We start from the raw sequence: 26,125 nt of genomic DNA on the forward strand, positions 1-26,125 counted from the left end.
CAGTATATATCACCTCCTGTATATAGTTCAGTATACTGCAGTGAGCTTGCCACATGAAGCTGTAAAGCACATATTCTTAATAAGCAGTTATTATAATAAAACAACAATGTATAGCTATCAGTACTTACTCCTTAATCAGGCTCCTCTTTCAAATGCAGCTCAAGTCTATGTTAATTGCCCTCAAGGCTTTGGTGATGTAATGCCTCTCCTTATGACCTCATAGACAAGTCATAGATAAGGTGTTAGAGGGAGGGGCTTAAAAATTGACTATATATGAATACATGGAAAGAGATAATATATTTAGTTGTTTTGTTTTTATAGCTGTTTGTTTTTATAGGGTGTTAGAAGGGAATAAAACCTGTTCTCCCACCAGGTACATAGAAGTAATAAAATAAAATAATACCCAAGCACACCAATAGTTATTGCATAGAAATAGTTTTAATTTTTTTATTATATTTTTTATTGATAAAGTGCAAATGTGCAAAACAAAGATACAAGAAAGTACAATTACATATAAATTACTGCATTCATAACAATGAAGTGCTCTAGACATAAAGTGTTAACACCATAAACCCATTTAATATCTTTAAGGTATACTGACCTAGAGCAGGAGACCATAAAGCCCTAATGTTTTGGCAATTGGCCTCCCTCAAGAGGGAAGCTATTTATTTAGACTTACTGGGCATTACACAATATTATTATGGTCAGGGGCTAATTCACTTTTTATTTTTTGGGGTGGGTGCGTGGATAAGGGCTTGAGGAACCCTTGTCACCTGGGGTGGACAATGGCATGACCACCCGTCTCCTTCTCTATTTATTCAGAGCCCCCACCTGCTGCCCATGAGGGGTAGTGTGGACTAGGCTGTCCCTGTTAGCAAAATTAAAGGGACTTTCCAGTGCCAGGAAAACATATTAGTTTTCCTGGCACTGCAGGACCCTACAGTGACCCTCTCCCTCCCACCCCTCATCCCAAGTTGCTGAAGGGGTCAGTCTCCGTCTACTCTCCTCCCCCGCTGGCTGATGTCATGGGGGCATGCGCATTAGACCTCCCCATATGAAAGCATTATTCAATGCTTTCCTATGGGGATTGCGGCGACGATGGAGGTCCTCACATAGCGGAAGGACGTACAGCGTCGCTTAAAACACTTTTCGTGTTCTAAGAACATGGAAGTCCCTTTAGTGGCAGTCTAAAAGACAGCCACTAGAGGTGGACTTAACCCTGCAAGGTAATTATTGCAGTTTATAAAAACTGCAATAATTACACTTGCAGGGTTAAGGGTAGTGGGAGTTGGCATCCAGACCACTCCAAAGGGCAGAAGTGGTCTGAGTGCCTTGAGTGTCCCTTTAAAGTCCTTGGTTTGGGGCATACTAGGTCAACATTGTTATCAATATTAGAGCTCACTTGCCACCCTTAGGTCCTCCAGCCGCCACAAGATTGACCCTTGAATATCGGTTCAACAGACTTTCAGGTTTTTAATCGTCAGAGGTTCATTCAGAAAATTTTGTTTAGAACAACAAACATTTTTTACTTTGCATAAATTTAACAGGAAAAGACTTAAATGACCAAAACAAGATGTTCCTAATTAATGAGGCCACTTCCTGGGAAGGAGGATTGTGCCTAAATCACTAGCGCGGTAGCGCCCATTACTAAACTATTACCTATAAGCACAAATATCAAAGTATTTTATGTATATAGTTATGGTATTATTTGTAAAATGTGTTATTTTTATAATGCATTAAAGATGACAGTGGTGACTTTGTGTCACAGCTTACCTTGTTTGGGAGTCTGGTAGGCAGAGATATGTGCTCACCCTTGCAATTAAACACAGGCCAAGGTGGTCAGGTAAGAAATCACCTGGCCTGTGAGTCTGTGCATGGGGGTTGTGCAGGATAGTGCTCCAAGTCACAGTACAGGTACGGACACAAGCAGGAGAATCGTCGTGGGTAAGCCAAAGGTCAGAGGGTGACAGAAGTCAGGATAAACGAGGGTAAGCCAAAGTCAGAGGATGCCAGAAGTCAGGATACACGAATAGAAAGCCAAGGTCAGGAGCCAACTGGAGAACACAAACACCAAAACAGGAACCAGAGTCAATGAACTGACACTGCCCTCAGTGATCAGCCACAGGTGAACCATGAGTGACAGGAGCAGTCTCAGGTAAATTCCAACCCCCAGTGCTGGATACAAGGCAAGATCAGACTTCAGGTTATCACTTGAGCTGTATGGTGGCTCAGAGGAGAAACAGCAGGCCCAGGACCACAAAGTACCTTGTTGGGCACTTCTGGGGTGACCTTGTCTGGCCGTATGGATGTCACGGTGAGAACTGTGACACTTTGACTAATTTACTTTCACATTTGTGTCAGTGTTGTCCCTGCGGCACACCTATGGATTGAGACCTCCCCTGTCGACTCATGTAGAGCCGGTGCTATCCCTCCATGGGCCGGTGGAGAGATCAAAGATCTACCTCACCAGGGAGGCAGGAGAGGACCTGGGGAGCTCTAGCCAGCAGCAGCAGGAGAGGACCCGGGGAGCTCTAGCCAGCAGCTCCGCCGGGTTCCTCTTGCGAGATATGAGCATTGCTCACTCTCCACTGGACCACCAGGGATGGCAGCAGCAACAAGGATCCCCCCTCCCTACATAAGGTAAGAAGGGAGGGGGATATTAACTAATCTACCCCCACAATCACCAAAACACACAGCACACTAACAGGACCCTAACAAACACCCTCACACACAGGACCCTCACACCGCACACTAACATCAGTGTGTGTGTGCGTACATACGCGCGGTGTGTGCTATGTGGGTGAGGGTGTTTGTGTTTGTTAGGGTCCTGTTAGTGTGCAATAGGCTGCGCACCCCTATGGTGTTGTGTACATCCTTTCTGTAAATCCTTTATTTATTGGTGACTTTAATTCTGCTTTTCTGTAATTTTATTTTGTTTTACTCCTCTTTCAGATTGTTTTATTCTGATGATTATACTATTGACTAACTTCACTTAATAAGGCAAATTGAGTAGTTAAATTTATTATTATTTTTGTATTCCTTAAAAACAAAGAGAGACTGTGAAGGCTGCTTATCTGTTTCAGAAAGGGGGCTTTATTGCAGTTCTGTTTTATATATAAAGATCACCGCTATTTCTGTGGCACAGGACCAAACTATGGCAAACAGGGAAAATGTGTCGCATATAAAGCAAAATGTTGGCATCTAAGCTACTGCTTAATTTTTTTTTATTCATTTTTTTATAACCCACCCGCATAGTGTCACTTTAAACAGAACTTGAGTAATGCTGATCCACTTGTTTTTATTCAAGTAGGGACACCCACAATTCTTAGCTTGTTTGGATTTACCTGGAAGGTGCTATTCAGGTGATTTAATGGCCTGATTGTGCTCCATATAAAAAGGGGGCGGGGGGCTGCTTTTAATTCCAGAATATTCTTTTGAATAGTAAACATGGCTACTGCTGAAACAGTGAGTAAAAGCAGATTTTTGAATCACACATGAAAATAAATGTTTTTGCTTTAGAATAATGTGTATTTCATCCACTATGTGAGTGTCTGTTGAAGCAAACCATTTTGGGAGTATATGTGCAGGTGTTAAATAATCAGCATTGAATATATAGTTAGTCCTTCATTTTATATTCACATGTTAAAGTTTTTATGAATGTGCTTTACTAATACAGAAGAAGTTTATCAATTCACTGTAATAGGATTCCTCTGATTAGCAAACTGACTTTATGCCTGCTAATTCATCATAATGTCTATCTATTGCACAGCAGCCTTATTCATTATAATAAGGCTGCCCTTCTTGATGTATCCAGGAAGACATAGGGTGTGGGTTAAATTTTTTTTTTTTTTTTTTGCCGTCCGTGTGCTCAGCTTGCCATGTAAACCTATAATAGGAGTAAATTTAGTGGTGTGTGTGTGTGTGTGTGTATAGCCAAACCCCATAGCAATAATACTGCTATTAAAGGGACACTAGTCACCAGAACAACTACAGCTTAATGCGTCATGCATTTTCATGTAAAGGTAGTGTTTACATTGCCTCTAGGTACTTCTCAAAGTGGTCACTCCCTTAGATGGCCACTGGAGGTGCTGCCGATTTAAAGCAGCCCTGACGTTCAGCATCCCCACGCTCTGCATGGAGACGCTGAATTTTTTTTTTTCCTCATAGAGATGCATCTCGGAGGAGCTCCTGATTGGCCAAAATGGCATCTGGTCCTGCCCCATGCCAATTTTTAGCCAATCCAATTGCCGCTGGAAATAAGGTGAGTCTGAAATTTTATTTATTTTTTGATAGGGGAGCTATCTAAATGGTGGGTTTAGCACTATAGGGTTTAGGAATACATGTTTGTGTTACTGACCCTATAGTGTCCCTTTAATGTGTCTCTAAACTGCAATCCATATCTTTAGAAATCAGTGTATGTAAATGAGATCCTGTTGTACATTACATCTTAGCTGTATAAATGATTAGAAAGTGATCTAAATTTTTTTTTTTTTTTCAAAATAGTCACACACTCAACTCACATAACTAAAATTTAAAGTGTCCTTCTTTGTCCTTTTAAAATGTTGGTAAGTATGGCTTGCATTAAAGTAACTACTAGCATGGCAATATAGAAACTCCTTTAAAGGGACACTGTAGGCACCCAGACTACTTCAGCTAACTGAAGTGGTCTTGGTGCAGTGGCCCTTTGCAGCACTAAGTCTGCCCTCAGTTGCTGTATACCAGATGGCTTCCTGGATCAAAATGGACCTTTTGGTCCGGTATGTGATGCTGGACGTCCTCGTGGTCTGAGGACACCCAGCGTCAGAATTTTCCCTGTAGCACTTATTCTTACTTTCCTATGAGGAGGTTTAATGCCCCAACCCACCGTTCAGTTGGGGGGGGGGCAATAGGTCCCCCCTTCAGGTTAGGAGGGGGGGGGGGGGGGGACGTTTTTTTGTTTTTTGTTTTTTTTACAGTGAGCAACCACAGGCTGCTCACTGTTTAATAGACATGCCCCTACTCACGGTATAGCAAGTAGGGGCATAATTTACTAATACTAAGTAATCTTTACTTGGTATTAGTAAATTTGGCTGAAAGACCAATTTAGGTCTTCCAGCCTTTTAGTAGATAGCTCCCTAATACCATGGGAATTAGGGAGTTATCTACTTATTCATTCCTGTCATTACACTGACTGGCCAAGTAACTTACATTTTATATGTATGTTACTTGATTGTTGTAAGTGTTGCAAATGCTTACAGCTGAATCCTGGCTATGTTTGTATAATTTATTTAAAATTGTATACAGTGTAACATTCTTCTTCCACTGGGTAAGTATATTAGTACTTAGGCAATACTGTGCTTCGGCACTTCGGTTTTTCGGACATTCGGAAGTACCCGAATGTCCGAATTTCCCGAAATTCGTCCGAATTCACATTCGGCGCGTAACTGTCACGACACTCCTTAGTCGACATGCCCTCGTGCAGTACTCGCACTCACCACTCTTTCTGTTTGGCACTGTTCTCATTTCCTTTCGTTAGGCACTACACCTGGCCCTTGTTTAGCACCTATATATTCTGGTTTCTCCCCTCACTCCCTGTCAGATCATTATCCTCTATCCTTGACCCTGTACCTGCTGTTTCCTGGTTCCTGTGATTCTGGCTCCTGTCTCCTGTGTCTTGTTTCCTGTGTATCCTGAGTATCCTGTGTTTCCTGATCCGGTGTTCCGATGTCCTTGTGGTCCTGTGTTCTTGTCTCTGCCTGGTCCTGTGTCCTGTGCCTCCTGTTCCAGTGTTCGCCTGCAGTGTTCCTGTCTAGACTCCTCCAGTGATTCTGACCTTGCTGCATTATTTCTGTGTAACCTGCTTAGGACTTTGCCCCTTGATGTTCATTTTGTACTTGGTGGCTGCACTCACCTGACTAAGCCTTTACCTTTGCCTAGGACTATCGTGGACTCTGCCTGCTCTATTGTGTATATATTGGGTTATTGTATATATTTATATATTTGTGGCATTGTCATATTTTGTTTTGTATATATTATATATATCTATATCCTTTTGGTTTGCCTTAATACATTTTCTTTATTACTCCATTTATCGTGTCCTAGAATTATTTCTCTGCTAAGTTGGTTCCCACACTTAAAGGGACAGTGCTGTTGCAGGGCAGCACCCCTTCATGTCATGACAGAATGATCTGACCACTTGGAACCGGCAGAGTATAATGTCTAGGATCACAATGAAGAACCTTGTTGGTATTCATGCTGATTCACAGCAAGAGTGTGCTCTCATTGAGACTTGTTGTAATCAGTTAGGAAAAATTCAGCGGCAGATTGGAAAGGCCTCTAATTTATGCTTATCTATTATCGATGTCTCCTGTCAAATCCAGAAATCTGTATTATGTGGATTTATCTATGAACTTCAAACTTTTCACAAAAACATATGTGATTCATTGCTTTTTCAGTTACCTAATTGCGATATATGGTTGAGAGAGCCTCCTGTGATAAGTAGGGTGTATACACTTATCCGTATGTCTCTTAAAGAGATATCACATAAAAAATCTTTATCATATTTGCAGAGACAAGTGAGAGTAATGCACAATAATCTTGTTGCCTTGTTACCTGAAGTGCAATTTATTATTGATCTTGTACAAGAAAGAATGACTGTCTTTATGCCTGATAATAATGATGGTATTCCCTTTTCTGATGTACATAGCATAACAAATCCTCCTGACTCTGACTTGGGAAAATGGCTTGTTGGTCCTCCCGACTGCAAAACCGAAGTCCCTCTGGAAATTAAAGCTGAATGCCTTCCTGCCCAAACTAAAGATGAAGATGTTGAGGGGTTATACAGCACTGGCGATCCCCTCATGGACCAAGTCTTTGATGAACTGGGTGCTCGTTGCATAGCAGCTTTAGAGGACGAGCAGTCTGAATGGGAAGGTAGTACCAGTACGCAGTTTCCCAATGTTGTCTCAGTACCCGAGACACATAGTACCCATATATTACCCTCTCTGTTCTGCAAGATCCACTCGCCTATTCCCAAGGTGAAGCTACCAGCTACCAAGATGAACGATCTCAACACCGTTCAAGAGGGTACATGTCTGGTCAGAGAAAGTCTCAAGCAAACTCTGCCCAACCACGAAGCAGAAACAGACTCCCCTGAGTCTGCAACTAGAGATACGAATTCCTACCTCACCGTGCCAATTGAGGAGACCACCAGTGACCTTAACCAGGTAACGGGATCTGATCTGAAGGCCTGTCCCACAAAGGACAATGCATCCGAACTAGAAGAGTCACCTATAAAATGTGCTCCGGGTGATGCAAGTGACGACAAGGTTGGACCATTGAAATTGGGGACCAATCTCGTTGAAGGTGAATCTCCTGTCAAAAAGTCACCACGTAGGAGACATGGTAAACGGCCTACTTCTTTCAAGACACTGGCTGAGAAGGCTGAAGAACCAAAGGTGAAAACTTCAGAACAACCAGTGGAAGAAGAGGCTATTGTGCCAAAGGCAGCTCATGACTTTGATGTGGGGAGGCTTGATGATTCCAATTTTAACCCTTCTACCTCTGGGGGTTTGAAGATTGGCACCCCTCTCACAACCGCAACTGTGGAAAATGAGTTGTCGCCAAGTAAAGACAGTTATCTTCAAATAGAAGACAAAGACTCAGACTGGGTGCAACGTGACAAACCCGTGATGGATCAAGCCCAAGAGAAGAATCTAAATGAGACCAGGCTTGTTCTAAACCCACAGCCTGAAGAAGACTCTACAGTTCTTCAAGTTACATGCTCTGGTAGAACAATTTCTCTGCTGCAAGAGGAAACCCCAACTACCAAGCTTGTACCTGAACCAAGCGCCGAAGATTATTCTAATCAGCCGCTTAACCAAACGCCAAAGGAAGGGAGTGAAACCGAACAAGGAGGTACCTGTTCCCATGATGAAGGAAGCTCCTTCTATGACATTTCAGTTACCATGATGTCTATCACTCCACCTAAACTCCAGCAAGTATTAAATGAAGACTTGCCTTCAGTTGAAAGTCTATCTACGACAAATAAAGAACTACCTCAAGCTGAGTTCACAAGGGAAGAAGAGAATGATTTCATTAATCAGGTATCTCTAGCCGCTACAGAAAAATGTCAATTTGAGAGAGAGTCGTCTCTGCTTCGGTTAGCCCCGTGCTCGGAGAAATTTGGGGAACCCTTCCTTGATGCATATCTGCGGTCTGTGGAGGAAGGCTCGCAGAATGTTCTTGATCCTGTACCTATTAATTTAGGGGATTCTCCTTGTTTGTCCCGAGGATCCCACAAGCCAGAAACCAAGTCAGACCCAGGACTTCTGAGTGATGAACCTGTTACTAGCAATAGTCCCAGATCTAGTGGGTTAACACATTTGTCGGTCACTGGTATGGAGTGTTTCTTATCTTATGTGCCTTTACCTTCTGTTTCTGTGTCTGCCCTTCTATTGCTAAATGTTACTCTACAGTCCTTGCTTTTGTATGTTTCTATTCTGCCTCGTTGGTTTCTCCCATGGGATTGTCCACCTCTCATTCCTCCTAAGCCTCCTCCTTGTTTTCCTCTACTGGTTGGGTGGCCCTGATTTTCTTCTGTCACCCGTGGGGGATCTTTGGGTTTTGGAGCGCCGGGAGTCGCTCCTTAAGGGGGGGGGTACTGTCACGATGATACCGGAGAAACTGACGGAAGCCAAGCACAGAGAGATGGACACAGGTTTCTTCAGGAAGGAAGAGATTCTTTATTGGATCACCGATCGGGGCTCAGAGGGACTTATGTCACCAAAATACAACAAGATCTGAGCCCAGAACTGACTGTGTAAATGCATGATATAGACATATAGCTCCTCCTATAGTTAACTCTACCCACATATATTCTTTACACAATCAGCTGAACAAAGCCTAACTTCCCTAACTTGTTAGACCACATGGCTCACCCAGAACAATGGAGGAGGGGGGAAGTGTTTTCAGTTTCTGCATTCCTGCATTTGCTCAATACGGTGTTGATTGTATCTTAGCTACGTGAAACTAACTAACTGATACAACATTTACACATATGCCACATGGCAATCTTGTCCTAGTAAATTTATTTTTACTGAGATTCCACCACAACGACACTCCTTAGTCGACATGCCCTCGTGCAGTACTCGCACTCACCACTCTTTCTGTTTGGCACTGTTCTCATTTCCTTTCGTTAGGCACTACACCTGGCCCTTGTTTAGCACCTATATATTCTGGTTTCTCCCCTCACTCCCTGTCAGATCATTGTCCTCTATCCTTGACCCTGTACCTGCTGTTTCCTGGTTCCTGTGATTCTGGCTCCTGTCTCCTGTGTCTTGTTTCCTGTGTATCCTGAGTATCCTGTGTTTCCTGATCCGGTGTTCCGATGTCCTTGTGGTCCTGTGTTCTTGTCTCTGCCTGGTCCTGTGTCCTGTGCCTCCTGTTCCAGTGTTCGCCTGCAGTGTTCCTGTCTAGACTCCTTCTCCAGTGATTCTGACCTTGCTGCATTATTTCTGTGTGACCTGCTTAGGACTTTGCCCCTTGATGTTCATTTTGTACTTGGTGGCTGCACTCACCTGACTAAGCCTTTACCTTTGCCTAGGACTATCGTGGACTCTGCCTGCTCTATTGTATATATTGGGTTATTGTATATATTTATATATTTGTGGCATTGTCATATTTTGTTTTGTATATATTATATATATCTATATCCTTTTGGTTTGCCTTAATACATTTTCTTTATTACTCCATTTATCGTGTCCTAGAATTATTTCTCTGCTAAGTTGGTTCCCACACTTAAAGGGACAGTGCTGTTGCAGGGCAGCACCCCTTCATGTCATGACAGTAACGAATTGCACATGTCTACCACAGATTATGCTAGAATCATACCAGGGCATTCCCGGCTCTGGTGTTATGGTGCCTGGAGTGTTAACTTGGTAAATTATGAATAATATGGCAACTACTACATATGACAAAGGTTTTACTCCCTAAAGTGAGAATTCTAATTGATTGAAAACTGACTTGCAAAAACTGCTGATTTAGAAATATTCTCAAACTTGGTTTTAAAAACAGCCTGGTTACCTAAATGCTGTAATTTAGCCTTAAATTAACTAGAATTTGATATTTAGTGAATAAAGTACTGGTTGACTGGTTCCATCAACTAACTTTTAGTGGGTTGTCTGTAGTTTTATTTTATTTTTTATTTATATTTTTTTTTGGTTTAAATTTAGCTCAACATAAAAAGTCTACCTCGGAGAGACAATGAAAAAAGGAGGAAAAAGAGAGAAGTCTATACACTGGAGAAAGTGGAAAAACATCCTTTGCAAAGAAGGTACTGATTTCAAACTGGAACTTTTTTTAAAAGATGTCTAAATGTTGCTTTAAATATCATCCTATACCACTAGGTGGTGTGAGCAGAAAAGCTGTATTGAGAAACTATCTAGCGTCAATCTACAACTGTTTGACATACCGCTCATCCTAAACATTATTTTAGCAAACCTTGAAGTCAGTTGCTCTTCAAAAGCCTAGAGTAGGGTTGCCTAAAAGGTAGATCCCCAGATGCTGAAGAACTGCAACTCCCATGATGCTTTGCATGCCTTTTAGAATGACAAAGCATCATGGAAACTGTAGCAACAAAGTGGAAACCACCTTCACATAGAATAAAAATACAACCTGAGGAATATATCCAAAATTGGAATATTCTATATAAGAATGTAATATCTGAAATGATAAAAAAAGTGTATATCATAGCGTAACACAGTAGAGGTATAATAATAAGATATGGAGTAAGTAATGCACTCACAAACAGAAGTGTAAATCAGGCCTCTCACCCCCCCTGGGGTATATGTAGTATTGGACTTGATAGTAGATCTAAATATAAAAGTGTCTTCAAAGAAATGGGGGGAAAAAAGAGCCATACATGGTGAAGTATGTATAAAAATATCAAAAGGGAATTTAATGGTTACACTTACAAACATAAAGTAGTGGTAAGCATGTCTCCACTCTCAGTGGAACTGGAAGGCAGAGTAGAAATACCAGACACAGATCCAATAGGAGCAGCAGAGTACAGGAACAATAAATGATAATAAAACAAATAAAAGCAAGAAACAGTCTGAAAAGTTCAATATCCAACGCGTTTCGTCCGTGGTAAATAAAGGACTTCTTCAGGGATATATGTCGATTCGAGTGTGAAAGAGCTTTTATATCCAATTCAATCTTCTTCAATGCCGTTCACCGGCGGCGTGCGTTCCACACTGGAACGCAAAAGCATACTTCCCATGACATCCATCAGTCTGAATTGCGCATGCGTGGTCGTAGGAAGAGTTCTATGCGCTTGTAAAAAAACAGCGCCTCAATGTGCATGTGTTAAGATCTAAGTAATAGAGAGAAATACATACACAACAGGCGAAATGTCGCCATAGAGATTAGTGAAAAGTTAAAACAGACAGAAAACGGCGAAATTCCGCCGCGGAAATTAGCTAGTATAGAGCTATAAAATAAAGATGATGACAGAATTAAATGCATGAAATTCGACAAGCAGATGGACATAAATATAACTAACATACTGGATATAGATATCAATACCCAGTATGAATATCCCAATGCCAGTCACTGTATACATACATACCCAAATGTAATACTTTCAAAGCAACATAGTGTAATATACAAAATAAACCAGTCAGTATAGATAACAACCATATTCTCAGAGTTACTCTATGTAATATTCTAAACTACACATAATAATCTCAAAGCAGCATAGTACAATAAACAGAGTAAACCAGCCAATGTTGATAATGACCATAGTCTCAGAGTATATTGATATTAACATAATAAACCTGTTAATGTAGATAATAAATATATGGTTATGATCAAAAAACCAGATGTCAATACATAAGAATAAAAGTGTAAAAATACATAAAATGAGAAAAAGGGGAACATATTGAATAATAGATAAATAATATCTGCATCTAATTAAATCAGACCTAACAGGTCTATTTCAGCGTTAAGGCCATAATGTAGTGTTTTGAGGGTGTAAATCCAAAACGCTTCCTGACGAATTAATTCTTGAAGTTTGTCTCCTCTACATCCTAATGTGATGTGTTCTATACCAAACGCTTGTAATTGTTCCCACTGGAAAAGAGGACAGGTACTGCAATGTTTTGACACGCTGTGGTCCAATTTACTTTTTTTGATATTATTAAAGTGCTCCAAAAGTCTAATATGGAGTTTTCTAGTGGTGCGGCCTACATATTGGGCTCCACATCCACATTGAAGTAAATAAATGACAAAAGTGGTGGAACATTGAATATCATGGAAACTGTAGTCTTAAAACTTCTGGGGATTACTTTTGAGTGCCCCTGTCCTAGAGTATTGATTGGAAAAATGACTTACATTTTTGGCTTTTCTCTGTTAGTGGATTCAAAGTACAATCTAAGCACCACTTGCCATCCCTTTCCTGTGGGTATAGAAAAAAACATTTTGACTGCAAACTTTACAAACCCTCCCCTTTTCCCCAACACACAATGTGGGGGATACACCAATCAGAGGTTTCTTGTTTGGCATTCCAATGCCTCTCAATGACCTGTAATTCAACTTATTGAGAAGGGGAAGGCAGGCATAAAAGGAACTGTTTTAAATTTGTTTATTTTCCCAGCCAAATCTAAAATGGCAGCTTGCCCCTTTTAAACACTGTGTACATTGGTGGGGTTAGGGATGTGTCTATCTCAAACGTGTTTACACTATTGAATGTCAGATCGTGTTCATAGTAACCTTGAATGGTTATTTCACCATCTGTGATCTGGTTTTCAGGTGGGCCCTGTGGTTCTTCAAAAATGTCAAGAGCCAGCCGTGGCAATGTAACCTGCGCCTTGTCACTACATTCGGTACTGTAGAAGATTTCTGGGCGTAAGTAAAGTCTACACAGCATACCTCTGAAATAGCATTATTTAGAGTAATCTCCTTGTTCTTGTGTTCCATTCTAATGTTAGTGGGGTTATTATGTCCATGTTGGTGTTTCTGGGTGTATAACAGAGCTCCACAACAATACGTTTCTTTAAATTACAATAAATGTATTTAGAAATCAGTCTGTCGATAAGATACATTGCAGTTGCATAAACTGTTAATAGTAAGTCAACAAATTTCTCTCAGCACAGCCACACTCCAACTCAGACATCTAAAATTAGTGTACTTCTTTGTTCACTTGAAATGTTGAAGAATGTGATCGGATTGACACTTCTGTCCAATTTATGCCCCCCCCCCCCCCCCCCCCCCCAGCAACTGCCCGTGTCAACACCAGATAACATGGGCCCCTTAAGATGCTGCTTGTGCATATATGGGTTAATTATTACAGAACCTGATACACTGCCTTACCTGGTTTTTTTTTTTTTTTTAAGGGTGCAAGCTAAAAACATTTAGGGACACTCTGTTAGCGGGTACCTGCCTTTTTGTTTGAGAATCCTGACCTCATTCATGTGCCTTTTCAGCAGAATATCATCCATGGGGAGGGAAAAAATGTGGAAACTAAAAGCATGGAAAAGGGCTAGTCAGTGTTGCGACAAATATTTTGGTTAGTACACAAGCCCACTCTCCAGCCATTTGATTCACAGATCAAGTGAGGAAAAATGAGCAGTCCAATTTTATTTTATTAAATCCTGCTTTTGGTCATTTTATGTGTGCTGTCCCCTAGCAACTTTCACTGTTTTTCTTGCACTAGTGGGGGAAAACATAGCTTCTTCCAGTAGTGTGTACTGCTCTCAAAGTACAATGCAGGCCACACGACCAAACATGCCTCTTATAACCTTATTGTATTCCATTCCAAATGAAGAATGTGACTAAGCTAATATCATCATGTGAGAAATTTAGCTCCTTCTTCAAGGCTCACACCTGGCTCAGTTTAACTCACACTTCTTTGTCTTGTAGTGTGCTTGTATGTATTGTCTGTCACTTCTGAAATTCTAGTGTTGACTGCAAATGCAGCAGTGAGCTTTAGAGTTGAACTACATGTGTGGTCCAGCGCTGTTATATCTACAGTACGCTATTGTATACTATCCCATGCTAATACTAATCCAGATTCTGTGTCCATCAGACTATATACACATATCCAGCTTGCAAGTAACCTGTCCTCTGGCTGTGACTACTCTATTTTTAAGGTGAGATGAGTCTTTGAATGACTGGGGGGGAAGCAAAGCAAGAAATGTTTTGCAGATACACCCAAAGGTTACATTGGGGAACCTTTAGCTGGGGGGGGGGGGGGGGGGGGAATTATGGAAATGTCTCTTGGCAACCATACAAAATATACTGAAAATGTATCAAATATTCTATGCAATGGCTACTTTTCTAGAACTTTCTCAAAAAATCCAAGTCACCTACAAGTATGGTAACATTTGTAGAGAAAAATCTCCCTGCTTGACTTTGTCCCATCCCAGAGGGAGCTTTGTATCTACTTCTATCACATGCAGACTGCTTTAAGAGTTACTTTAGTCCCCAGCAGGATTTATTTGTTGCACTCTGAGAAGCTGACTTGTTGCGTGTGAGTGACCTCTTAAAGTAATCTGTACTCCAAAAAGGTGCAGACCAGTAAGCTTCCCCACCGGACATCCAGGGAAAGGTAAATACAAGACCAAGTTAGGTAACCTTTATGCTTCCAACTCTGTACTCTGACTAAACCACTCTTCTGTTTACAGGATGGGATTGAGCCTATGTGGGAAGATAGCCGGAACAAGCGAGGTGGCAGGTGGTTGATTACTCTATCTAAGCAACAGAGACACAGTGATCTAGATACACTCTGGCTTGAGACTGTAAGTGAACTGCTTTTGACTTCTAGAGGGGTTAGTGAACTTGTATGTTAGTCCTCCGAACTGCCATTAAAGGGACACTATAGTCACCTGAACAACTTTAGCTTAATGAAGCAGTTTTGGTGTATAGAACATGCCCCTGCAGCCTCACTGCTCAATCCTCTGCCATTTAGGAGTTAAATCCCTTTGTTTATGAACCCTAGTCACACCTCCCTGCATGTGACTTGCACAGCCTTCCATAAACACTTCCTGTAAAGAGAGCCCTATTTAAGCTTTCTTTATTGCAAGTTCTGTTTAATTAAGATTTTCTTATCCCCTGCTATGTTAATAGCTTGCTAGACCCTGCAAGAGCCTCCTGTATGTGATTCAAGTTCAATTTAGAGATTGAAATACAATTATTTGAGGTAAATTACATCTGTTTGAAAGTGAAACCAGTTTTTTTTTTAATGCAGGCTCTGTCAATCATAGCCAGGGGAGGTGTGCCTAGGGCTGCATAAACAGAAACAAAGTGATTTAACTCCTAAATGACAGTGAATTGAGCAGTGAAATTTCAGGGGAATGATCTATACACTAAAACTGCTTTATTTAGCTAAAGTAATTTAGGTGACTATAGTGTTCCTTTAATGTCTTGGCATGAACCTTGTCCTCATTCTGTTATTATATACTACCACTCTCGTGACTAGCACAAGACACATTGGTAAACAGAATGGTTGGTTAGCATTGTGTGTATGTTGATGCCACACTTGAATTGTGCAACTCCCATGACCCTAGTTTTCAGGGTACCCAAACTGGTGCCAAAAATTAGCATGTCGGTGTAATACAAAATAATTATACACAATGTATAAATTTTGCAGTACATCGATAGGTGCACTTTCATGCTACTTGGTTCACAGATCAAGTGATTTATAAGTAACCAGTAGTGGTGCAGTCTTAAAATTAAAGGGATACTGTAGTGCCTGGAATACAAACTGTATTCCTGGCACTACGATCGATTGTGCCCCTCCTAACCAGTAAATAAAGGGTTAAAAACCTCTTTACTTGCCTTATCCCAGCGCCGATGTCCCACGACGAGCAGGCTCTTAACAAAAACAAATACAAAAAGAGAAGTCCTGCGCTCACTCCCATCACTCCTGGGCGGCAGCAACAACCACAGTACACATCAGCCCCAATACATAGTGAAAACCAAAGAAAAAGTTACCTGAGCTTTCTCCTAAATCCTATGTATAATTAAACAAATGGAGTTTTTTTGGGGTTTTTTTTCCCCAAGACCATGGGTAATGAAATTGCATAAAAATCATCCTAAAGTGTTTAGGCAGGGATAGTCAACCTTGTCCCTTCCGGTTTGGGATTTCAGGTAGGCAGTAGTGGGTTCTGCAGAAAATGCCCAATGGGCAAGGCCAGCAGCGGAGATCTTTTCATCTATCCTGCCAGGCCTTGCTGTAAGAGCTCTCAAGCTGGTGAGGAGAACTCCCTCACCAGCCTGCTAGCACTTGGTTCCAGCAGAGTTAGGGAAGGGCCTGAGAGGCTCTGTTCTTCCCGCGTGCAGGCTGATCAGTGTTGCCATGGCAATGCTCCGATACAGTGCTGTGCTTGCAGGATGACGAGTCAGCCTGTAAAGTGAACATACATCACTGGACCACCAGGGCTTGCAGCATTTTGTCCACCCTTCCTGGTAAAAGGTAAGAGAGGGAGAACGTTTAGATAGATTTTCACATCTCACCAACCTACACACAGCATAGACTCTATGCACCCTTCACACACTACACCCACACTGCCCCTTCTCTCACACAGGAAGAAGTAGAATAGAAAATAGATAAATGTAAGTACATATTTAAAAAAAAAAAACCCCAAAACCTTTCAATAAAACAATGAATCACACTTGCGCTATAAAATTGGTTACTGCGGCACTGGTGGGCGGTAAGGAAATTTTACAATCAACCGGCAGGTATTAAGTTGACTAAACCTGGTTTAAAGCCATAACTAGCAGAAAGTTGAAAAATGGCGGCCTTTGTATATCTGACCCCTTTTTTTGATTGCTGACACAAAGTTGCTTATGATTTGTCCTCCCTGCAGTTGCTGTGTCTAATTGGAGAAGCATTTGATGAACATAGTGATGAAGTATGTGGTGCAGTAATTAACATTCGGGCAAAAGGAGATAAAATTGCAGTCTGGACCAGAGAAACCGAGAACAGAGAAGCTGTCACACATATTGGGTAAAAACCTCTCCTCCATTGTAAAGTCCTATGTGTGAACATTGACTACTTTTACACATTGGCATGACCAAAACACTGCTTATAATACACAAGTGAAGAGCAACTAATCTAAATGCAATGGATGCCGTGTTTTATTTGGATACTAAACAGGTTTACCACTTTCAGATTATCTTCTAGCTAAGATTAATGTTTATTGCATTGGGGTAACAGACTAGAATGCAATAATTAACTGTTCCTAAAAGTCTTTAGGTGCATTGAACCAGAGTCTGATAAAGGGCTACTAGACTCACCCAGACCACTATTTCAATTGTGTTTTGTAGTAAATGATTTACATTACAAGATTAAAGGGATACTATAGCTTAATGATATACTTCTGGTGTATGGATCATGCCCATGCAGTCTCACTACTCAATTTTCTACCATTTAGGAGTTAAATCACTTTGTGTTTGGGTTTTTTCAGTGGGTTTCACAAAAGGGAACCTGTATTCCTGAAAAATATTCTGGGACTATAGGTTCCCTTTAAATAAATCTTCCACTAGGATTGATTTTTTTTTTTTTTTTTAACCACGCAAAGACTTTGACCATAGTGAAAATATACTGAAATAACAGAATAAAGCAATGATTCACAGTGCAATGGTTAATTGATCTTAAAACAGGTAAATATTAAGGGAACTCCTAAAGGACACACCATATAGGATTCCTGAATTGCTGGAGATGCTGGTTACTGTGAAACTGTCTGCTTCTCTGTATTGTAGGAACTATTGGATACTATTTAGGGTGGCCTTACAATTTGTGTACAAATAGCTTGGTCCTGAAGCAGCAGACCCACTTTCTTCATATAGACTGAATGTATAGTCAACTAGGTTATAATATTTACACAACGGCTTTCTGTAATGCTAGATAGAAAACCATCTCTGTATGACACACTGCTGTTCTAGCATGACTTTTAACCCATTGGCATCCTGTGCAATTTGTGATTTCTTTATTCTGTTGTATCTAAATTGGTTTCGGTGGAGCATTTTTCAATATAAACTATGGGTTAACTATTGACACTAACTTGTCACATGGATCCATATTTACCTCTGATCACATCTGCAGGACACATTATGCAGGTTTATAAATGAGAATTCCAGTGTGATTGTTCCTTCAATGAACACTACATGGTCAGGAACACAAACCTGTATTCCTGACCCCTATAGTGTTAAAACATCATCTAGCCCCTCCTTGCATCCTGAAAAATTAAAGGGACGCTATAGTCACCAAAACGTTGGCTTACTGAAGTAGTTTTTGTGTATAGACCATGCCTCTGAAGTTTCACTGCTCAATTCTTTGCCATTTAGGAGTTAAATCACTTTGTTTCTGTTTATGCAGCCCTAGCCACACCTGCCCTGGTTGTGACTGACACACAGCCTGCATAAAAAAATGCTTTCACTTTCAATCAGATGTAACAATCTTAAAATTTTCATTGCCTGCTTTTTTAAATTGAACTTTAATCACACACGAGGCTCCTGTAGGGTCTAGCAAGCTATTAATTATACATTAAACAATTTGCAATAAAGAGTCATCTAATGTTTGTATCTCCTTAACAGGAAGTGTTTAGGAAGGCTGTGCAAGTCACATGCATGGAGGTGACATGGGTGCATAAACAAAGTGCTTTAACTCCTAAATGGCAGAAAAATGAGCAGTGAGACTGCAGGGGCATGTTCTATACACCAAAACTGCTTCATTAAGCCAAAGTTGTTTTGGTGACTAGTGTTCCTTTAAATCTTGCTTGTATTAAAGTCTACAGCTGCTGCCTCTGTCCCTGACCTGCCTGCTTACAGCTGACCTCAAATTATTTTGTGAACCAATAACAATGCTTTCACATAGGATTGGCTGAGACTGTCAAGGAGGCAGATCTGGGGCAGAGCCAGCACAAGCCAAACACAACCCTGGCAATCAGCATTTCCTCATGGAGATGTATCTCTGAGGAAAGTTCAGTGTCTGCATGCAAGAGGATGGAGACACTGAATGGCAGTGCACAGCACCACAACAGGAAGCACCTCTAGCAGCCATCTCCATCTCAGGAGTGGCCACAGGATGAATCCCTAGGCTGCAATGTAAACCATAACAAATAGATGGGTACTAGTGCTTTATGTAAATTAAATGGAATATTGCCAAAAAATATAAAATAGCGGCTTAACATTCATGTGAAACTTTTCCAAATACCACAACTGATAATGCAATAAATAAATGTAGGAATAAAGATATAAAGGTAATAATCATCTTCAGAATAGTCCAGATATTGTGGAAAACACCTTGGATACCCATGAATATTAATAGAACATAGTGCAAATGTATATAGAATATAATGCATAAAAAAACTTAGAGATAAACCTAGCTCTGGTGTACATAAAGTCCAGGTCTGTGCAGGCGACCCACCCCTATAGGAAATATATGTTCTGTCCTGGGGGAAATGTGTAAGACAAAAAAAATAGAGTAGCACACTCTAATAAATCCAGATGCCAAGTGGGTACTTGAATACATAGAACCCCCTATGGCTCAGTTGTAGCGTGTTGTGCAGTTGGGGACTGCATTCCCTAGATGAGTAGTTGGTAGTAAAAACTGGGAACCAGGATATAAAATATTACAATTTATTAAATCTCTATAAAACCAAAGGAACAATGTCATAAGTTTTACCGGAACGCGTTTCACTACAGTGTAGCTTCCTCAGCCGGATATATTGTCTGATAATCCTTGGTTCACCATTGACTATTTATATACACCCTTAATAGGATGATGAATTTCTGGTTTCTTCTCTGCAGCGTAATTACCACTCTCGGGTAATACGTTTGCAGTTCAAGTCTCCATATGATGCCTCGTTGATACAACTGACAGGCACTTTCACCTGGAACTCAATCTAAATTCAATTATTTGTATATTCCATGCCTCCTTCTGGGGTAATTCCAAGCCTTCTCTGAAAATACAATGTTTACTGCAAAAAGCCTGAAGGGATTCTACTCACGGGAACAAATACAATAAGCTGTAGTTCTGGTGACTAGTGTCCCTTTCAGGTATGTGACTACTAAAGATTACAACCTGGCTTTACCTCATCTTGTATGTTAAATGAATTGATTCCCTTATGAAGTATAGAACTAAATATGGTTATACTGTAATCCTGTATTCATTTCTACACCCCTTACAGGCTTGTTATATTATGGGATTGGCTTTTTTTTTTTTTTTAACGTTTATCTCTCAAATGTTTCTGCTAACTATGCTTATTTTCCCTCTTACAGTAGAGTATATAAGGAGAGATTGGGTTTATCTTCAAAGGTGGTCATTGGTTATCAAGCTCATGCAGACACTGCTACAAAAAGCAGCTCCCTTGCCAAGAACAAACTAGTGGTGTGAAATCAGAGGAACACTCTCTCAAATTTGCCCATGCTTATAATGGTTTTTTTTTTTTGTTTTGTTTTTTGACAAATACACTCCATTAATGATGTATGAACTAAGTTTGCCGTGTAGTGTGCTTATATTGCATAATAAAAAAAAAATAGAAACCTGTGGGAACTGTCAGTCTTTCTTTTGTACATGTCACCTTTTCAAGTGGGTGTTCCAATTATCACTGCTCACCTGTCTATCCTTCCACCGTACATACCAGGAATGTTGCAAAACTAAACCGGTCTCTGAATAAATGGATTATAAATAAACACGGGTAGCACAAGTCAAGAATGGCTGAACAGAAAATGATTGACTGTTCTGTGTTCTGGTACCCAGGTTTTGGCAGAGTAGGACAAATGTCAAGTGCTATACCAGGGTGGTGGTACTGTCATTTGGCTGCCATTATCTCTCAAATCTTATAGATTGTAAACTTGTTTGAAAACGGACTTTCTCAACTCTAAATATCCTTTTTCTAGAATTTGAAAACACTGCGGAATAGCTTTTAAATATAGTCTCCTCCTTTACTTTGATTCCCTTTATGTATTTAAATGTTTCTATCATATCCCCCCTGTCTCGTCTTTCCTCCATGCTATACATGTTAAGATCCTTTAACCTTTCCTGGTAAGTTTTATCCTGCAATCCATGAACCAGTTTAGTAGCCCTTCTCTGAACTCGCTCTAAGGTATCAATATCCTTCAGAAGATACGGTCTCCAGTACTGTGTACAATACTCCATGTGAGGTCTCACCAGTGTTCTGTACAAGGGCATGAGCACTTCCCTCTCTACTGCGAATACCTCTCCCTATACAACCAAGCATTCTGCTAGCATTTCCTGCTGCTCTATAACATTGTCTGCCTACCTTTACGTCATCAGAAATAATCACCCCTAAATCCCTTTCCTCAGATGTTGAGGTTAGGATTCTATCAAATATTCTGTACTCTGCCCTTGGGTTTTTACGTCTAAGATGCATTATCTTGCACTTATCCACATTTAATGTCAGTTTGCCATTTGGCTTATCCCTCCTGAAACATCAACCCTGTTGCATATATTCGTATTATCAGCAAAAAGACATGCCTTACCATTAAGACCTTCTGCAATATCACTAATAAAAATATTAAAGATAATGGGTCCAAGTACAGATCCCTGAGGTACCCTACTAGTGACAAGCCCATGCTTTGAATATATTCCATTGACTAGAACACTCTGCCTGTCGCTCAGCCACTGCCTTACCCATTCAATAATATTGGAATCCAAACTTAAAGATTGCAGTTTAATAATAAGCCTTACTGAAATCTAGGTAAGCAATGTCTTCTGCACCACCCTGATCTATTTTAGTTACCAAATCATTAAGATTAGTTTGGCATGATCTCCCTGAAGTAAACTCATGTCTCTGATCTTGAAATCCATGTGTGGGTTTTTTTTTGTTTTTTTTTTTTTAGATCAGCAATCCTATCCTTTAACATGGTTTCCATTACTTTACCCACTACTGAAGTAAGGCTTACTGACCTATAGTTGCCCGACTCATCCCTACTACATTTCTTGTGAATGGGCTCAACAAAATTGAGGAGAAGAGAAAGGGGGGACATAGGGATTTGAGCCCAAAATATAGGGACAGTTTGGTATACTTTTAACCTCTCAGTATCAGTTCTTTAGATTGTAAGCTCACGAGCCATCTAGCCAAGCACTTTGTATAAAAGAGCTCCAATGGGCAGGGGCGTATTAGCCGCGAGGCAAACAAGGCATTTGCCTTGGGCGGCATTTTCCAGGGGGCGGCAAAAAAAGCCGCCCCCAAATGCCCAAGGCAAATGTCTTGTTAGCCTTGCGGCTAACAGACATGCCGGCGGGCTGCTGGGTGATCGGGCGGCGCGGGCGGCCGGCTGGCCGGCGAGGGAGCACTTCCCCTGAGCTGTCTGCTCAGCTCCCTCGCCAGCCTCAGAGTGAGGCTGGGAGCCGGAATATGATGTCATATTCCGGCTCCGCCTCCCAGCCTCACTCTGCGGCTGGCGAGGGAGCTGAGCAGACAGCTCAGGGGAAGTGCTCCCTCGCCGGCCAGCCGGCCGCCCGCCCGCCAGGCAGTGCTGCCCGATCACCCAGCAGCCACTGGACCACCAGGGAGGAAGAGACACCCCCCTCCCCAGCATTCCCAAAGGTAAGGAGGGGGGTGTTAAATTAAAAAAAAATGTGTTAAAAATTAATTTAAAAAAGTGTTAAAAATAAAATAAAAAAAACGTGTTAAAAAAAAATAAATTAAAAAAAAATGTGTTAATGTGTTAAAAATAAATTTAAAAAAAAGGGTTAATGTGGGTGGGTGAGTGTGTGTCTGTGTCTGTGTCTGTTAGTGTGTGTGTGTGTGTCAGTTAGTGTGTGTTTGCCTGTGAGTGTGTGTATGTTAGTTTGTGTCTGCTAGTGAGTGTGTTTGTCTGTTAGTGAGTGTGTCTGTTAGTGTGTGTGTTTCTGTTAGCGAGTGTGTGTGTATTTAGAATGCGGGGCGGGGGGAAAGGTTGGGTGGGGGTGGCGCGGGGGGAGGGGGGGCGCCTGAGTTTTGTCCTGCCTAGGGCAGCACAAAACCAGGATACACCACTGCCAATGGGTAGATATCAGCTTACGGGCAGGGCTCTCTCTACCTCTTGTATTTTGTCTGTGTATATTGTACGTTTCTCCACTAATTGTACAGCGCTGTGGAATCTGTTGGCGCTTTATAAATAGCAGTAATAAATAAAATAAATTTTTTCTTTTACAACTCACTGGGGCCCAGGGCCCAACAATATACTGAGAACTGCAGTACCTCGATCCCACCAGAAGATGCCGCTGTAGCTGCGAGCGCGCTGTGGGACCTCCCCTCACTGGGAGGAGACTCTGTGGTCACTGCATCCAGGACAAGGCAAGAGAACAGACATGGATCTCCCATGCTTGAGACCCCAGGAAGCGGTATAACAATAGGCTGCCCCGAGCTTCTAGTGCTCTCAATGCCAGCTTTAAGCTCCCGGGCAGCTTGTGCATCACACCCTCCCCTCCTCTGCCGCCCCTCCAACCTGCACATTGCTCCCTTCCCCCCAGCATCCTATCTCTGATCACCCATCGCCCTGTGTTTGGGATTAAACCTCACCCCCCTGGTCTGCTGGGTGGGCTTTGGATGTAAACCATGTCTGGGAAACACCAGCATTTTAAAGGGCCCGAAGTCAGCTGTTGTGTCAAATATTTCTTGTTTGGATTCAACATAGTATTTTGGGTGAGTTTCCTTGTTGATGGGCACTTTGTATGGAGGGGGAGGAGGATATTCAGGCTTTTGTTTGCTGCCTGGGGGTGTAATGTAGCCTGAGAGGGAGAGCTGGCCTTTCTGTCTCTCTGTACACTTTCTATTGTTTGTACATAGCCGGTGTAATGAGCTGGAAGAGGCTCCATTATTACTCGTTTTCTGATTTCCTTTGTATTCATCTCTTCTTACATAGCATCTAAAATTCTCTAAATCCTTATGTGGTGTTTGAAATAGAGATGTATATGTTAAAATTGATGCTCAAAATTGGCAAACCATGTGTTTCTGAACTATAATTCCTATGATCCTCATCCAGCATGATAGGAAATGCAGTCAATTAACATCTGAGGTTCCAAGGGGCCACCACAGGCTACCTTTTAATCCCCTTTTTACTTTTGTTTTGGACCACACAAAAGGCCATATCAGTGAACAGATTGGCTGATGTGCAGTCTCACAAAGGGTTAACTTGTGTAGGCTGTGTATTGGTGTGGGTGGAAGTGTTTTGCTTTCCCAGATATAGATCAATATTAACAGCACAGTGGATCTTTGTATCCATGTGTGGGTAATTGGGATTACAGGATCTTTGAGTTTTGTCCTATTTGAAGTTGATTGCAATCTCTCAGTGGGCTGGGGACACACACACCAGATCCTGTGTAAGGCTTGTGGTGATAGGAGGATTGCAGCTCTGATGGTAGATAGAGGTCAATGGATGTGTGTATGTTATGGTGACAGGGTATGCAGTATCAGAATGAATTGAATGATTCAGTACTGTACACATTGGTCATTGTTTATCTGTTGGATCATGTGGTACTGCAGTACTGTAGGCAGGTGTAATCTGCTACTGCTGTTTGGATTACAGGCTTGTATTATAAGTGAACCCACCCTCTTTACTCTCCCAGTTATTCACATGTTATTTTTTTTTTTTTTACTGAATTGGGATTTCTGGAGGCTTACAATGTAATTGTATATTTTAAGGGCATGTTTGACTATTTTGTCCTAGAATTTCTAATCCTGTGTCGATATTAATTGCTTGTTTTAATTGAATACACCTCATTGTTTATATTTCTTGTTATTAAGATATAATTCAGGGTAGTGCTATATATTCTAGCAATATGGGGATCACAATATGGCTGTGAAAACCTATAAAGAAATCACAAAATTGTCCATACTAGATCTGCTTGTGTGATTTGAAATTAAACGTGTAACCTCGTTTAAAATAAAACCAAAACTCTTAGATCTATATTATTGCTTTCCTGGAGAGGTTGTTGAGATCAAAATAAGCAAATTTAAAAAAACGTCTGGGTTGCTGCAGACGCGGTGGTAGACTAAGTTTTTGAGCAGAGACCTTTTCACTTCTATTTGTCAACATTTTGTCTGTCAATTACGTGCTTGTATGTATTTCCACCTTATAAGTGCTCCAGAATATATTGATACTATAGAAACAATGATAATAGTAATATTATCTGAACTTTGACTCGCGTGTAGATAATGTAATCTAACAGATTTCCTGTTTTTTTTTGTTTTTTGTTTTTTTTTTAATTGCATCTTTTATTTTGGTTATGATTATATTTCACTCTACATTCACTCAGGTATGCTGGTTTTAGGGGTGTTTTTTTAATTATTATTTTTTTTGTGGACATAACCATCTGTTTTCCAAATGAGGAATAAAATGCATAACGCAAATCTTTGGCACTGAAAGGGGTTAATGAGCAATGTTTACAGTTGTTGGTCTATGTACTCCATAATAATATTTTCCTATAACAATGGTCCCTGTAATTTAACGTTTACACAATTTAGGGCACCAACAGCATGCTGAATTATCAAAGGAACACTGTAGGTACCATAACCACATAAATGGATTGATGTGGTTATATTGCCTGAAATCTTTGGGCACCGGGTCATGCATCACACTAAACTGTTTACTTACTGTTTGGTCCCTGGCAACCTTAAACGCTTCCACAATGATAAAATGTTGGAGGCAGAACAAATGGCAAACAGTGCTCCAATCCCTGGTATTAACTAGTATGGTGCGATCCAGTGGCATAGCTCTACTTTTGCTGGCAGCAAGAATCTTTACTTAAAGGAACATTATAGTGTCAGGAAGACAAGCATATTCCTCACACAATAGTGTTAAACCCACTATATAGGCCTCAGTCCACGCAGTGTTAGTCTTGCCAGTGGCTGGCTCCGCCTCACTCTGCATCTATGGCTGAGATAATCAGACTTGATAATCTCCGCCAACCCAATGCTTTTCAATAGGAAAGCATTAAGAGGCTATTGCGCATGCACAGCAAAATGCCACTCTGCACCAATCGTCTTCTTATAGATATGCATTGAATCAGTGCATCTCTATGGGGAGCATTCAGCGCCTCCATGCAGAGTGTAGACGCTGGATGTTAGTGCTGCATAGGAAGCACCTCTAGTGGCCGTCTGAGTGACTGCCACTACTAGAAGTGTTACTAGGC

At 41.0% G+C, this 26,125-nt stretch overlaps 2 protein-coding genes across 2 annotated transcripts in view; both read left to right on the forward strand.

The window, feature by feature from the left end:
* The first annotated feature begins 3,428 nt into the window (after positions 1-3,428).
* On the forward strand, positions 3,429-20,405 carry EIF4E1B (eukaryotic translation initiation factor 4E family member 1B). Its single transcript, XM_063445203.1, has 7 exons — positions 3,429-3,465; positions 10,212-10,312; positions 12,790-12,885; positions 14,066-14,129; positions 14,664-14,777; positions 16,848-16,987; positions 20,263-20,405. Exons 1-7 carry the CDS (start codon positions 3,448-3,450, stop codon positions 20,375-20,377), a joined length of 648 nt encoding a protein of 215 aa, XP_063301273.1. The 5' UTR covers positions 3,429-3,447; the 3' UTR covers positions 20,378-20,405.
* Positions 20,406-23,277: 2,872 nt separating this feature from the next.
* TSPAN17 (tetraspanin 17) overlaps positions 23,278-26,125 on the forward strand; it is a 68,926-nt gene continuing 66,078 nt past the window's right edge. Inside the window, exon 1 of the mRNA XM_063447286.1 lies at positions 23,278-23,636. Within this exon, the coding sequence (XP_063303356.1) occupies positions 23,550-23,636 (87 nt within the window). The 5' untranslated portion in view covers positions 23,278-23,549. The remainder of the gene's footprint in view (positions 23,637-26,125) is intronic.

Source organism: Pelobates fuscus, chromosome 3, assembly GCF_036172605.1.
Source record: "Pelobates fuscus isolate aPelFus1 chromosome 3, aPelFus1.pri, whole genome shotgun sequence".
Lineage (NCBI taxonomy): Eukaryota > Metazoa > Chordata > Amphibia > Anura > Pelobatidae > Pelobates > Pelobates fuscus.

What these genes read in the sequence shown, in the direction of transcription:
- EIF4E1B (XM_063445203.1), top strand. An exon ending in AAACATCCTTTGCAAAGAAG is followed by an intron (nt 10,313 to 12,789) that starts GTACTGATTTCA and finishes TCTGGTTTTCAG; the next exon opens with GTGGGCCCTGTGGTTCTTCA. An exon ending in GTGACTACTCTATTTTTAAG is followed by an intron (nt 14,130 to 14,663) that starts GTGAGATGAGTC and finishes TTCTGTTTACAG; the next exon opens with GATGGGATTGAGCCTATGTG.